Source organism: Carassius gibelio, chromosome B16 (genome assembly GCF_023724105.1).
Source record: "Carassius gibelio isolate Cgi1373 ecotype wild population from Czech Republic chromosome B16, carGib1.2-hapl.c, whole genome shotgun sequence".
NCBI lineage: Eukaryota > Metazoa > Chordata > Actinopteri > Cypriniformes > Cyprinidae > Carassius > Carassius gibelio.
The window spans coordinates 11,541,321-11,558,269 of record NC_068411.1 but is presented as its reverse complement, the minus strand read 5'-3'; the positions used below and the strand labels follow the sequence as shown (position 1 = coordinate 11,558,269).

At 36.3% G+C, this 16,949-nt stretch overlaps 1 protein-coding gene across 2 annotated transcripts; it reads left to right on the top strand.

Moving 5' to 3' along the window:
- Nucleotides 1–355: 355 nt before the first annotated feature.
- LOC127974461 (angiopoietin-1) lies at nt 356–16,747 on the top strand. 2 transcript variants are annotated; one of them, XM_052577764.1, is made up of 9 exons: nt 356–1,087; nt 9,452–9,607; nt 9,776–9,897; nt 10,023–10,255; nt 10,617–10,747; nt 11,818–11,919; nt 14,116–14,282; nt 15,043–15,173; nt 16,061–16,747. In XM_052577764.1, the coding sequence occupies exons 1-9, from the start codon at nt 764–766 to the stop codon at nt 16,219–16,221; spliced, it is 1,527 nt and encodes a 508-aa protein (XP_052433724.1). In that variant the 5' UTR covers nt 356–763; the 3' UTR covers nt 16,222–16,747. The 2 variants fall into 2 exon arrangements, with proteins under 2 accessions (XP_052433724.1, XP_052433725.1); XM_052577765.1 differs by having other exon boundaries at nt 359–1,087; nt 10,620–10,747.
- Nucleotides 16,748–16,949: the final 202 nt, after the last annotated feature.

Here is a 16,949-nt window from a genome sequence, read left to right as displayed (position 1 = left end):
TTAAATCACCTTTCTTTCCCATTCTGACATTCAGTTTGGAGTTCAGGAGATTGTCTTGACCAGGACCAGACCCCTAAATGCATTGAAGCAACTGCCTTGTGATTGGTTGATTAGATAATTGCATTAATGTATATATATATATACATTATATAACGTTACAGTTGTGGTTTACATCCCGCCACAACATTAACTGTTAACATCATCTCTGCTATAAGCCTAGAGGTAAATGTTTTGCACTTGCCTTACATGTCTGTTTCTGCTATAAAAGTGAACACACACACACACACACACACACACACACACACACACGCACATACACTGACACACATGCTCTCACTCACATTCTTGCACAGTCACACAGTCTGTCTGCAGTTTACTCTTACAACACTCAGACCCCTTTAAAACACACACACACACACACACACACTGACCAGCCATCTGTAGATAGAACCGTCTTTTCTGAACACACAGTCTACAAAACCCACTGTTCACTCTCTCACACAAGTACAGCACATGCCTGGAGCTCACTTTGAAGATAGAGGTGGCAATCACTTGTTCTATGGTACTGAAGCAGGACAGAGGACTGGCGTCTCAATGGTAAAAACTTCAGTTTGAGAAGAGCGATCATCTGTAATTTCTGGAAAAATGGCTTCTTTGTATGTTTTGATGGACCGACACATCTCCTAAATATGTTTATTTAGAGATTATCACTCATTAATATGTGCAAGAAGATTTGGCAGGTTTTACCTGTTTTGCCATAAAGATGAAGATCAGTATTCTTCTGCATTTGACATTATTGCTGGTGAGGACATCAAGCTTTGAAGATTCACCTGTGGATAAATTAACAGATGTTTCTGGGGGCAGCAGTCAGCATTTAAACTCTGTTCAGCATGGAGAATGTAGCTACACCTTCATTCTGCCAGAACCTGAGGAGAGTAGGACTTGTAGCCTGCCAGAAGAACATGTTGGTAATTATGAAGGTAACAGTGTCCAGAAAGAATCTCCACAGGGGAAGCAAAGCCGCTTAAACCAGTGGATCCAACACCTGGAGCTTGCCATGGAAAATTACACCCACTGGCTCCAAAAGGTAAGTCAACATGTCATTTAATGTGCTGCTGTTGACCAAAGCACTGCTGATGGAGAGTGTGAATGGATCACATACACTTAAAAATAAAGGTTCTTTAATGGCATCTGTTGTTCAGTGAAGAACCTTTAGCATCAACAGAATCTTTTTATTGTAAAAAATTGATTCTTTATAGTGCAAAAAGTTTCTTATTATTATTCTTCACACTAAGAAAAAATGGTTTGCATCGCCGTACAAACCCCCATTTGGCATCTAATTTCTTGCCCATTTGACAAGATATATATTTTAGGCAAATTTAATTTACAAATAATTATGTAATGTTGTTGAATGTATTTATCTTTGTAGCGTATCACTGGATTTTTGCTGTTGTTGTTGTTGTAAAGTGGGTTTTAAAGGGGTCATATGATGTGATTTCAATTTTTCCTTTCTCTTTGGAATGTTGCACACTCTTGGTGCATAAAGACGATTTGCAAAGACTAAAGTCTCAAATCCAATAACCGTATTTTCCGCACTATAAGGCGCACCGGATTATAAGGCGCACCTTCAATGAATGGCCTATTTTAGAACTATTTTCATAAACGGTGCACCGGATTATAAGGCACATAGAATAGAAGATACTGCAGTCAAACGTTTGACTGGGTTTGCGCTATGCATCCACTAGATGGTGCTGTGCTAAAGGGAATGTCAACATTTTGACAGAGAGCCTTGATCCATATATAAGGCGCTACGGATTATAAGGCGCACTGTCGTTTTTTGAGAAAATTAAAGGCTTTAAGTGCACCTTATAGTGCGGAACATACGGTAGGTATTCTTTAAAAAAGTTACGAATCAACCACGCTCTCCTAAAAGGGATCGTTCTAACACCCCCGCCCCCAAAAGTCTATGTCACGATGTGGGAAGATTTGCATAACGCCGTCCAAATGTTCACACAAAGAAAGAAGGTGTAACTTTGATTCTTACTATTGCTGCTGGCACCATTTCTTGGAGATGCTATGTTTCGTTTCAAAAGTGAAACTACTTTCTTTGGCCTTCCAAAAGAAGTCACAAATAGAAATAAGTGGTTAAGTTGTATTTACACTGTTCCAGACTCATGGAACTCAAATGTTCAACTCCAATATTCAGACATGTACAGTGGATTTTACAAGGACTGTTTCCTGTGAGAGTAGCCTACAATGCCCAGTGTATGTTTCTATAAAGTGGGGCAATTTCAACTTTGCAAGGACAGTCTGGCGCTTCTGACTCAAAGCCTGTAAGTATGTTTTCATATGTAAAAGATTTGCCAGTTTTGAGCAGTGTAGAGTAACTGTTAAAGCTTGCTATTTGCAGTGTTTGGAATAACGGCGTTTAAAATAACGGCATTAGGTAACGACGTTATTTTTTCAGTAACAGGGTAATCTAACTAATTACTTTTCCCGCGTTACAATGCAGTTAACGTTACTGAACGTTAAATACGGTGCGTTACTATGCATTGATTTAATAAACTATGCAATCCGAACGCACCCCTGGATCACACAGCGAGTGAGTAGGTGGGTTAATAACGAGATAAGCGATGGAAGCGCCAGCGCCAGCAGTGCCAAACACACACACACGCAACAGCTACACAGAGATTCGCAGCAGAAATGGCGAGTCAGTAGCAATCCGATGAAAAGTTGTCATGTTCAAGGTGGAGATATAAGCACTACTTCAAATTCATTATGGTCAAAGGCAAGAACGTGCATGTAATGTGTGACACACGCATCTACAAAGCTCTGACATATAGCACTTTTTTTTTTTTTTTACAGTAACGCAAATACTTTCCCTGGTAACTGGTTACTTTTATTATAGAGTAATTCAGTTACTAACACAGTTACTTTTTGGAACAAGTAGTGAGTAACTATAACTAATTACTTTTTTAAAGTAATGTTCCCAACAGTGGCTATGTGTCATTTCTCCCATCACAAATGCAGACATATTTTTATGTTTACACAACGCGATACACAACGTGTAAAAAGACAGTGTAATTCATTATAATCAGTTATTATGTCCCCACTGGCTGCAAGCAAATGCCTAGTTTATAATGGGTTTTATTAGTTTTTCCAGAGTATGCTAAGGGGCGTAACATTTCTGTCACCAACTTCAGGTATTCAGCCAATCACAATGCACTGGAAAGCTGGCCAATCAGCTTACACCTCGCTTTTCAGACCGATGAGCTTTGTAAAAATTGACACGTGTCAGAAAGGCGGGGCATAGAGGAGCAACAATAATACATATTATGTGGAAAATAATATTTTTTTTTACATACATAATGTATTACACCACATACAAAAAATAATTATCCCTTTAACACTAGAACTACCAAGGCAGTCATTTTGACCGTTTTAAAGATTTGCAATGTAATAACTTTGTTGAAATAAAACCCATATAACTACAGTTCCATGACTTTTCTTAAATTAATGTAAATTTTATTTTAACATTGTTATTTTATTAAAATTACAAAACACAAAAGAGTTCTGAGTATTTCTACCTTGAATGGCCATAGCGGTCAATTTGACCGCACATATTACAGGCGTTGTATCTCCTCAGCGCTTTTTCCCACCGTTAAAGATGTGCGTAGCTGTTGCCTAGCAACCTTTCTCTGGCAGTTTTGTATGCTTTTGCTAAGCTAAAACTTAGCTTTACCGTCAAAATGGCAACAAGAAAGAAAATGACTGTCACTGAGGTTTTATCCTTGCTTGAGAACATTGATGATGCAGAGTCTGATGGAGGAGCAGAGAGGGATGTCTCTTGGTCTCTTGACAGTTCATCTGACACTGATTCTGAAAGTGATTCAGAGTTTATTATCTGTCCTAATATAACAGAACAATTTTTTCATTCTAGATTTCATTAGAGGCTGCATAAAATTGTTTCCGATTCGTGTGGTCCAAACATTTCCGATAATGCTAAAGCATTGTAAACTCCAAAAGTCAAAATGTACTGAATAAAGACAGATGTAATCATTTCCAAAATTCACAATATGTTTTTATCTAACGAAATATTCTGCTTCATTTTATATTTGTTGACATTTTGACTTTCAAAAACAACATTTTAACTGCGGTGAAAAACTTTGATCTCCAGCTTGCCGGATACAAATTGCGGAAAGCAAATTGCGGCATGCACTTTTGTGGGAGGTCTAGTAGCTCTTACACAATAATATCACGAACATATTATATTATGTATGCTTAAATTACCCCACATTTTTCATAAAACATGACCATAGAAGCTTTGAAGTAAATATAACATGACAAAAATGACATTCACTGCTGTCTGGAATGAACAGTCAAAATGACCGCTATTGGCAGTTCTAGTAGTTATAGAATTCCGGTAGTGCTAGTGTTAATCCCAGAGCACAGATAAATTAGAATGAAACACTTCAGGCTCAGTTCTGGATCCAGAATTTCTGTGTCTGTTCAGTCTCTCAATGTCAGGCATTACTTTGGGGAACAGCTTGACAGTCAAGGATTTGATCAGCCTCATTTCCTGCTCTTCAAGTTACAGTCTAATACAGGGGTGTCAAACTCAATTCCTGGAGGGCTGAAACCCTGCAGAGTTTTGTTCCAACCCTGCTTCAACACACGTACCATGTAGCTTTCAAATAAGCCTGGAAGACTTGATTAGTTGGATCATGTGTGTTTAGTTAGGGTTTAATCTAAACTTTTCTGGGCACCGGCCCTCCAGGAATTGAGTTTGACACCCCTGGTCTAATACAGAATAATCTCAGGACAATTCCTAACCAAAGTCATTGTAATTAAAAAAAAAAAAAAGAAAAAAAGTAAAGAAAAAGAAAACAACATATAAATATATATGCTTTACAGATAAAAAAAAAGAAAAAAAAAAAAAAGAAAACGCTTGCGAATTGGTTAACAGCAAGTTCCCCTAAAACTGTAAGAGATCCAATGGGACATTCCATGTAATTGTAAAGTAAAGTACAGTTATAGAAGTAAAAAAGAACAATTCTTCTCATAATTCACAGTGAAAAATTGTTGTGGATAAATGATTTTCAAAATGGATTTTTAATTACATAATTTCAGGTTATTTTGTTGTTATGTTGCTACCAAATTTATTTACTCATAAAGTTATTATTTTTATATATGGATTTATTATTTTATTTAAAAAAATGCTTTTTTATTACTCGAACCTTAAGAGTTCATACAAATTTACCACCAAACTACCAAAACATAAAATAGTTTGGTAACACTTTACTTTGAGCCTTTAGTTTTAATGCATAACTATGCCTTGTAATGCACTGTAAAATCTCATGAATAGAAAAGAATACTTTAAGAAGTGCACTTTGTAATAATGTCCAAATAAAAGCTGTACTTAAGAATCCATTTTAAATCACTATGTTTTAATAATCTTTTTATAAAAAGTACACTTGTTGGCTTACATACTAAAGCACATGTAACGTTCTTGGTTAAATGCTGTGTGTTATTTGATATAACATTTATGGTGTATATATTTTAAATGCACTAAATTGCAACTTCATTAAAGTTCCAAGAGAATGACATTAAAGTATATTTTAGTTTACCATAAAAGCTGATCTGTACATCTGACAGTCCAATTTAAGAATATTTCAAAGACAATAGAAGTAATTACCAAATACTTGCGAAGATGTACATTTAGTACATACTATAATATGTTTTGATTTGCTTTTAGAGCATCTGTTGACCAATGAGAATATGCTTCCCATTTCCATATACACAACTGTGCTGTATTCCCTCTTGATTTCAAACTGACATGGCTCTTTCCACACCTTCAAAACTGATTTTATGCATTCCTATCGGTCAAGCGCTTCGTCAGAGCTTTCTTTAGTGAGTAGGCGCCCCAATGGGGCAGGGTTATGTGTTTCTGGGCCGATGGGGGGAGACTTGATCTGTCCCTAAGAAAACACCCTCTGTCCCCATTTCAAGTTTCAGTGAGCCAAACCAGCCAGCAGTGAGGATGTGTGTGCTTTCAACCATCCCTTAGGAACTATGTTCTACGTGAAATATGAGGACTGAAGATTAAAACGCTGCAGCAAATATCCAGTTTTATAACAAATATGGAAACATGTGCCTTCAGACTAATGACTGATGATTAATGGGGGAAAAAAAGGAAATAAACTTCAATACTTCCATATGCCAACATGTGCATGTATTTTGGTCAGAAACAAATTAACTTGATGTTCCATTGTACAAATCTCTTAAGACTCTTCGATCCATGTACATCACTTGAATGTTTTATTTTAAATACTTTTAAGATTACCTTTATTTACATATTTAAATGTTTTAACTGTTCAGACTTTTAATCTTAGTCTATAAAACTATGTTGATAAAACTATTAATTATGTTTAATAATCTAAACCATATTAAAGGTCCCATGACATGGATTATTTCCTTTTCTTTAAATGCTTTTTAATGTTTCCTTAGGTGTATTTATATTGTTAGTATGATTTTTTACATTTAAAATGTAGAAATAAAAAGCATTTTTATATCCTGACATTAGCCCTCTGGCTTGAATGCTCTGTTTGAAGGGGCGTGTCTGCTGTGAGACTCCGAGTAAACCACAACTGTTGTGATTGGCTGACATCTTGACATCTACATGTGAAACGCCTCTCAAATATATATATATATATATATATATATATATATATATATATATATATATATATTACTATTACTATTACAGCTGTTGAGATTAACTAATCGTGGAAGTGTTGATTATATAATTATTTTTTCGATCTTTTCCCCATCACATGAAAGGCTGCAGTGATGAGCATTGAGTAGACAGAGTCTGTTTATCACGTGAATGCAGTGATCTCGTCATTATTGCAACACGTTTTCTCTCACAAAATGCTTTCACCACAGCTAACAGCAAACACATGAATACAGTAAGAGCTCCGTTGTGCAGCATAACAGCGTCATTCATTGTAACGGCAGTTTGGGCAAGTGTGCAGATATACTCGCGATGTGTAACAGCTCCGGAAAAAAGCGAGCGTTCTTTGATCGCTCTCTGTAGTTAAATCACAATTTAAATAACAGATTTGTTTCATGCTACTAAGAGAAACAACGTGGAGTTGATCGTTTAGTCACTGGCTTGATTCACTGATGCATAAACAGTATTAAACGATTTAGAAAGAAAGTCTGTGTGAACTTGAATGATTAGCTACCCATCAGAAATCACTGATCACAGATCAGGCATTAATGAACCCTGTTACTCACTTTGTGCCGGTGCTGTCGAATCCATATCATAAAAGTCTGTTTGTAACGCCTGTGCTGACATTGCGACTGAATTATATGTAATTATTTGGGCGGGCAAAGCAGAGAAAGGGGAGGTAACAATTCTCGTTACAACGTCACAACGAGGCGATTCAAGATCAGCCCGTTTGAGCTTCCATTTTCTCAAAGGCAGAGAAAGATAGAAAAATCTCAATTTACACCGATTCAAATTTCTATAAACTTGGGGAGCATATACAGGTTAGGGGAACTCATATTAATGTTAAAAAACCTCAGAAAGTGAAATTTTCATGTCATAGGACCTTATTTATAATAATAATAATAATAATAACAACAGCATAACTGAACATCATGCTTGAGATGAAATATAAGACTTCAATATTACTTGTGAGCAGAAACTTGTATTGAGCTTCATTCAGAATCAAACTAGTTTCAAATTAATAGTAACATTTTATTTAACTGACAAATTTAGGACACATTAAATGTTAGCTATGAAATTAGCCTTAGTAAGACAAAAAAAGTTGGCCATTTTATTGTTGTATTGTACTATATGTAAAAAGAATGTATTTTCATCACCGTCCCTAAACATAACTTAAGATAATTTACCTCATATAATACACTAATGCTTCAGAATTTGTATTATCTTGACCCATTGAAAAGTCTTATTGTCCACAACATCTGTAAATCACAGCCTGTTCTCTTACCACTGTTATTCGCTGAAAGAAATTTGTGACTTGTTTAATCCCTGCCTGTGGCTGTTTGGTCCAGCTAGCAGTCTTACTAGGATGCAGAACACTAGATAAACACATCCTGTTCCAGCACTTCATCTGAGTGTTATACAGGACACTCCAGGCCCAGAGGACATACAGCTATCACTTTAATGCAGCGAGTATTTATACATCTTGGACTCCATCTCACTGAGAGCAGCTGAACATATCTCTTCCTGTAAACACTGTACAAAGTGCTGATAAGCAGCCCAGAGAATGTGCCAGTCCTGAAGCGGTGCTCTGGGGGATGTGTTCAAATTATCTTTGTTGTGATACTGTAGAGTAAGAGTAAGCAGAAGTGTCATAATATCATTACATTTGTTGATAACTTCAATTTATAACTGGTGCTTTGCTTGGATAAAAGATTACGGTATTTGTTTCTGCTACAGCTATTACTGGCAAGTGGACAAAATCAAGTGAAATTTACAAGACAGTTTCCATAGACTGGAGTACCATTTCAGTCCCAATATGACAGTGTTCATATACATAAAACAAGGTTAACAAAGTAATGGTTTGAGTCTTGTGTGGAAGGATTTGACTGCAAAACACTGAGAACTGAACCCCATTTGGGGCTTGAACAAATACATTGCTGTTTTTTTTTTTCCAAGTTGAAAAAAAGTTTTACAAATACAATAAATTATTATTCATAAATGTCATAGAGATTTTAGAGAGACACGCCACTTGATATTCTACATCCTGAACTAACCTTGCCTTGTCATAAAAAGTCAAATTATCTGATTTTATAAGAAAGGCGCTGCACTTGATATCAAGTTGTGAGTGTCTTCTGAGGTTCTCTCTATATGATATTGTTTCTTACTTTTATTTCACAGCACATTTCTGCATTTTGAATGCAAAACATGATTAGATTTTTTCAAAGGTTAAATATCAGTAAAGCAGTTTGCTCATCATGTGTATTCAAATCACTGATATTTTATCACCAACATGGGATTACAAACAGACTTTGTCTCACAGCTGTTTATAGGTAAATATTCCTCGTTCAGTGGAGTTTTTATCCCTTATTTCATTTAAAAAATAAGCTAGTGGTCCTTATATTTAAAAGCATTTCACAAAAAGACATTACTAATGATACTTTGGGTGTTTGAGGAATTACGGTACGGATTCCTCATTGTTTTTCTCTATTTGGTTCCCACACTTAAATGTGAGAAAATGTACAATAAAATATAATATTATCTCATTCAGGGTGTATGTAGCTGCTCAAGACCAGACTGATTCAATCTTGCACAATGCCCCAGAAAGTACAGCTGCAAGTATTTCAAAATAATGAACAGTATGTGACTATGTATAAAGACCATAATGAATGTTATACAGAGCCAGTCAATCTTTCTTTCTGCCTGTGTGTTTGCATACAGATTGAGGTCTTTGTGAAAGCGAGTCTGACAGAGGACGCAACACACCTGCGGAATAGTGCTTTACATAGTGAAATGACAGCCATGTTGGATCTTGGCACAAAAGTGCTTTCCCAGTCCACCCAACACATCAGGAGACTAACAGACATGGAGACACAGGTGTGAATTCATATCCAAAAGCATTCATCATAACATGCTAGCACTGGCTTCTAAGTATTCTTGGAAAATCATGAGATTACTTGATAAGAAACAGTGGAGGCAGAGAATTATGAAGCTGAAAAGTTTCTAATATGACATTAACCCAGCTAATATGACATTATATAACAGGTTTTCAATCAGACTTCAAGACTGAAGGTTCAGTCAATGGAAAACTCCTTGTCCTCCATCAAACTTGAGAACAAACTGCTCCGGCAAACCAGTGAGATCAACCGACTTCAGGACAAAACAGTGTAGAGTGTCTTTCAATGACACTTTATTGGCACTTTTCTTGACATATCTTTCACTTACAGTTTTCATTTATTTTTTGTTCTTGTTGTTTTCTGGTAATTTTTGTCCTATTCATGTCTGTGTTCAGCGGCCTGGAGCAGCGTATGCTTAACATGGAGGCACGTCATCGTGCAGAACTGGGCTGGCTAAAGAGTGAGCGGACAAAGCTCCAGAGACTCCTAGTATCCCAGAGCGCTTCAATACAGAGCCTGGAACTCAGTCTAGAGCAGGTCATCACCAACAACAGCGCCCTCTACCGTGAGCAACTACAGCTGCATGCTACCATCAACAAACTGCTTAAAATATGCCCCAAGAACAAAGGTAAACAAATTGAAGATAAGAGTTATATATGCACAAAATACAAGATGTCATCGATAATCAATGTAGAATTTGTTCCCACAACTTATTAATTAATTCCCTCATTTGTGAGGTCACAAACATTGTATTGCGCTGCACTGACAGTCCTATGATTAATTTCTTAGAATCTCTCCGCATTACATCATGTAGAGTTGTGACTGGTTCACATCAGGGGTGCTGCACACCATAACTATCCCATTTTGCTGCCAAGTTTTACTTGGATCTGAAACATTGTGTGAAATGTCACAGAGCCTCACTCTTCCCATGTCCCACTTAAACCTCCATGAACTGATACAGTACTTTTTATAACCATGCTTGTTTGAAGCAGTGAGTCCAAAAGTCTTCAAACAAATGGATGAGCAGAGAAAATACAGAGACTGTGCCGAACTGTTCAGGGCTGGATTTAACAGGAGTGGAATTTACACCATCCACATTCGCATGCAAGACATGCATAAGGTCAGTCTAAATGGGATCTGATAACACAGCTACAGGAGTCAGGCCAATAGTGATGCATTTGTCATGTTTATTTTTATTTTATTTTTTTTGCGGTGGATGTTACCCCATGCATAATATTTCTTTCCTTCTAAAGTGAAGTGGATAATTTCTTAGTTTTAAAATTTTACTTTCTCCTTCCGTAATGTGAAATATAAACATGCATTTTGTTGTTGACTTTTACTTCAGGATCTAGCTACTGTTTTTCTCTGGTACTTTCAACATTAACAACATATTATGATGGCAATGAAAATTTGTGAATTTGTATGATCACAAACATATGTTTTGGTATGATCTGCTGATTACAGAAGAGAATCAATATACAGGCAAATCAGTGACTCTTGAGTTAAATTTCATTTTCAACATGTATAGCATAGATTTAGAACTATGCGCAACATACTGAATAAATTCATAAAAATACACAAAACCCAGAAATTTTATGTTTGCTTTTTCTGGAGTTATCAGTATATGTGTGTCAGAGTACACTGTATCAGGTATTGGCTACCTCAGGAAAAGCAAGGGCTGGAAATACTCTTGGCTGAACTCTCAGAGTAACAGCTGGGTGAATGCTGCACTCCAGAACTTACACTGCCTGTACAGCCCTCGTAACTTATTTCTGAGCTCTGGTGCTGTCAGTGGCAAGCCCATTATTACATTTAACCTGTCCTATGCCCATATTAGCAGAAGAGCAATGTACTATAAAAAAATGTACCTGATCAAATTAAAAACTTATTCTACTTTACTTTTTAAGTGGAAAATTTTGTCATAATTTCAACTCTCAGTAATTCAACAACTTTAAATGTACTTCCTGATAAAGTAAATAATCAGAATTTATAAGAGTAGCTTTTGATGGTAGTTTTGTTTTGCTTACATTGTAATTGCACAAATGCTAATTTTCCACTCAAGTAGAATTGTCCTTAAAACCAACACACTGTGCTCAACAGTACTGTTCTAAATTATGAATAAAACCCTTGAATTTAAGGAACATAAATGCCATAAGCCTCCATATTATCCTGTTGTATCTCCTACTATAGGTTTATTGCAACATGGAAAGTGCTGGTGGGGGCTGGACTGTCATACAGTTGAGGAAAGATGGAACGTTGGACTTCCACAGAACCTGGAAGGAGTATAAGATGGTAAGTCTTATCAATAAATGTCAATAAATGGTCAATAAATCTCCTTGGACACCAGCTAGTTTTATGACTGAAATCTAGTTTGTGCAAAGAATGTAGCTCAAGCATATTTCAGGCAGACCACGGCATGACTGCAGCATCAGCTGATGCTCAGCTGATCGTAACTCCTCCTACTACAAATAATAAAACATATAAGCTCACCCATACTCACACTTGCCATAGTCTGTTGCACAGACATGGGCTTAGTCAACCTTGAGCTCTGTTGCACAGATATGCGCTTACCCTTCCACATCCCCAACTCCTCTTTATGCAAATACATGATCACTAACTGCTTACCCACAGAGATATATCATCTATCCAGTTCATTGCTAAATTTGTCTCAGTGAGGTTTGCCTGTGGATAGCTCAGAATCTGAACCCTTCAGAGCGAAGCCTGCCGCCAAATATAAAGTTCAGGACCCCTTCAATAATCTTAGGGTATATTCACACCTGTCTTGTTTGTTTGGATTGAATCGAACTCAAGTTTTATTCCTCTCTGGGTGCGGATCTTTTAGGCATGTGTGAATACAGCAGTAGCACTCAGGTGCGCACCAAATAAATGTACCAAGTCTCGGTCCACTTCCAAAAGAACTCTGATAAGGTTGAATGGATGAACCAATGAAAGGATGACTTTAAGCACACGTGTGATTTTGTTTACAGTTTCTGGTTCACTTACAAAAAGGGCAGTGTGAAAGCAAACCGCATCAAACAAACAAACAAAAACAACAACATTGTATTTGGTCTGGACCAAAGCAAGTGAACTAGCGGACTTCCCTGGTGTGAATACACCCTTACTCAAACAGAGTGGTCCTGACTGAAATTACGATTAAGGTCTTGAAGAAGAGATTAGGACACACTGTTTTTGAACAAAGCAATCTGGCAGTGCATGTACAAAGGATATTGAAAGGTCGACTCACTGGTTTGTACTTAGTAGTGCTGATCGAGGCCTGGCATAACTCCCAGAAGTGACTGGCCTGTTGCACAGAAAGAGGCACATTGCAACTGCCATCTTGATTTGGTTCATTTAGATGACATGATTTGCCTGTAGTATTGCCTCACTATTCTTGTTTTGTTATGGGTAATATCTCCATGATAAAGTGCGGCTGTCCCATAACAAATCCTATTAGGCCTTTATGAAAAAAAAAAAAAAAAAAGTTATGGAGGCTTTTGTCAAACACCAATAAATGTATTTATTTATATTTATTTTATTCTGAGATTTAAATTGGGAAAAAACGTAGTCCATCATATGACATGCTTGAGAGAGAGAGATTATTTCCATAAATTAAGAATTATTTTCCCAGTGGGCATGATCTTATGAAAACGTACAAAATTCATACAAATTCACCATCAGTTTTCTGAGTAGTGAAACAGACAATTTTTATTAATTTCTCCCCTCATTTTTGGTTAAATCTTGGCCACAGTTTATCTAAATTAAACTGATTGGACAAATAAATACATTGGATACTGTTGGACAGGTAGCATTGCACTTGCTTGCAATGTTTAGTAGCTAGTAGCTAGTAGGACTAGTAGCCTTTAATAACATATCTGTTGTAAACATTGTCTGGTCTTCTAAATAGGATTTCGATTGTCCTTAGTTTTCTGGTTAAAATTTCAAGTAAATAAATTATTATTTTCAATTCTTACACTAGGCACTTGGTTGAAGGTTGAGCTAGGAAATGTAACAAATAGCTTCCCAATGAAAATGTAAAAATTCACAATTCAAAGTTTTTATGTGCATTATATTTAGGAAAATATGGTAACACTTTAATATAACAATCCACTTTAGACTTTCTACTAATAATATATAAGTTTGTAACTACAATGTCAACTACTAGTCATTATAGTATGTCTGCTTAATATCTCCAAACACTTTATTTTGATGGTCCTCAACACAATTTCTGCTGACTGTACATATCTTTCCATGGCCATGTCAATTTATTCTATACTAACCATAAACCAAAACCTTACAGACTGCTAATACTCCAATGAGAGTTAGTTGACAAATACAAAAATTCATACAAATTCTACATCAGTTCGCCGAACTGTAAAATACTAGTACAAATATCCACAAATTGTCAAGATAGTGTGTCTAAATAGAAGAAGTCAATGGAAAGTCCCTACCGGTTCAGAGAAACAAAATGTGTGTGTTTGTGTATTTTAGGGCTTTGGGAGTCTGACTGGAGAACACTGGTTGGGAAATGAGCCGGTGTACAAGTTAACCAATCAGAAGCAGTGCACTCTTAGACTGGAGCTGACGGACTGGGATGGCAAACTAGCGTTCTCCCAGTATGACAAGTTTTACCTTGGTAGTGAGAAACAAAACTACAGGTAGAGAGTTGGGTAAATTTACCCATTGCTCTTTCAACCCAGCATTGATTGATGATATATTTGTTGTTAAAACAGTGCACTGCCTTTCTGTTCTGCTTGAATAAACTCTTCATACCGCTATTACCACACATACAGAGACATCAAAACAAATACATCCTTTTCGAGCATTCAATTTGGCTAGAGTGTTATTATTCATTATCAGAATATGTTTTTATCATGACACCCAGTTGCTTCACAGGAAGCAATTCAGCAAATTACACCACAATGCATGTGTGTCTCATTAATGCAGATTATGCAGTTAGTGATTCGTTTTTGAGCAGGGGAGTCAAACTCAGTTCCTAGAGGGCCAAAGCCCCTGCAGAGTTCATTTTTAACTTTACATGCATTCCTACAATGGTGCTATTTGTGGTAAAATGCTGAACATTAGCAAGCCACTTAAAATGTTTGCAACAAATGGTAATATCTTATAATAAGGAATAGCAAGGAACCAATGTAAAGCATCTACTAATCTAGTTTATAAGTAATTAATACATATTCTATTATACAGATTTTTGTTTGTTAAACCATGAATAAATACAATTACAAATATAAAATATAACATCAGCCAAGCTTTGCTTGTTCATAATGTGTGGTGCATGAACTAATGTTAATGTACTGAAACTTATCTGAAACTTAAATGTTACAATATATTCAGTATATAAACAGGCTGCAGTACTGTTTTTTTATACTCTCTTATTATCTACATGTCTTTCTGTGTTAGGTTGTTCCTGAAAAGCTATAGTGGTACAGCTGGCAGACAGAGCAGTTTGGTGATAAATGGGGCTGACTTTAGCACAAAAGACATGGATAATGACAACTGCATCTGCAAGTGTGCACTCATGCTCACAGGAGGTAAGCTAAGTCAAGTCACCTTTATTTATATAGTGCTTTAAACAAAAAAGAATGTGTCACAGTTAAAGGCAGTTCATCATTGAAGTCAGTGATGTCATCATTTCAGTTCAGTTTAAATAGTGTCTGTGCAATCATTTGCAATCAAGTCAACAATATCGCTGTAAATGACGTGACCCCAACTAAGCAAGTCAGAAGCAACAGCGGCAAGGAACCAAAACTCCATCAATAACAGAATGGAGAAAAAACCTTGGGAGAAACTAGGCTCAGTTGGGGGGGCCAGTTCTCCTCTGGCCAGACGAAACCAGCAGTAAAGCATTACGGCCCTAGTACTGAGCCTTGAGGGACTCCATACTGCACTTGTTATTGATATGACACCTCTTCATTCACTTCAATGAATTGATGGCAGTCATATAAGTACGATTTATACCATGCTAATGAACTTCCTTTAATGCCAGCAAAGTTTTCTAGTCTATGCTAAAGAATGTTGTGGTCAATAGTGTCGAACGCAACACAAAGATCCAATAGCACTAATAGAGAGATACAACCACGATCAGATGATATGATCAGGTCATTTGTAACTCTAAGGAGAGCAGTCTCAGTGCTATGATACAGTCTAAATCCTGACTGGAAATCCTCACAGATACCATTTTTCTCTAAGAAGGAATATAACTGTGAAGATACTAAATTTTCTAGTATCTTGGACAGAAAAGGGAGATTCGATTGCAGTAGACCAGGGCAAAGTTTATCCTTAAATGTAACAAAACTTAATTTCCTTTGACTGTAAAAGTGCTGCAATCATCTGGGAATAAAGCAGATGATGTTCAATACTGACATTTTTCTGAACCATATTTCTAACAAGACTCTCTTTTTTCATTGTTCTTCTGAAGGCTGGTGGTTTGATGCCTGTGGCCCATCAAACCTCAATGGCATCTACTACACCTCTGGACAAAATTCAGGCAAACTTGATGGCATCAAGTGGCACTACTTCAAAGGCCCTAACTACTCTTTACGTGCCACCACCATGATGATCCGCCCATTAGATTTTTGAGAAACCGATCAAATTGTTACACATTTTCTCACAATGAATGAACTTATACAGTGTAACTGGCTAAATATTTTAATCAAGTTTGTGTGATAAATTTAGTGTCAAACTGCCATAATTCTGGTGTCATACTGGTGTCATCAGCTTTCAGGAAATTAATTAACTAGGTTCTAAAGTCTGTTTGGTTACACTTTATTTTGATAGTCCACTTAAGACATTGTAGTAACTAAAAAGTAACTTAGCAACTATAAGTCAACCAACTCTCTTTAGAGTATAAGTAGACTGTTAGGTTAGTGTTACAGTTACTATATGTTTATGGTTAGTACAATAAGTTGACATGTATTTGCTAAGATGCTTACAGTCAGTAGAATGTCCATTAGGGAACCATAAAAAAAAAAAAAATGTCATACTTGATATGTTTCATTGTTTGTCTTTGTGGTAAATATTGTTTCTAGAATAATTTCTGAACCATATGTTTTATAGTAAGTTATAGTATTACAACTGTATGCAGTAAAAGTTGCTTATAACAGTCTGCATTTTTTTCATCATATATAGTAGTGGAACTTACCTTTAACCATTAATAGGTTTTTACTAGGGCCGGGACTCGATTAAAAAAATTAATCTAATTAATAAGAGGCTTTGTAATTAATTAATCGAAATTAATCGCATTTTAATCGCATATAAATATTTGACCTGAGAACAGTGAGAAGTAATTTTTTTTCACATGGATTTAT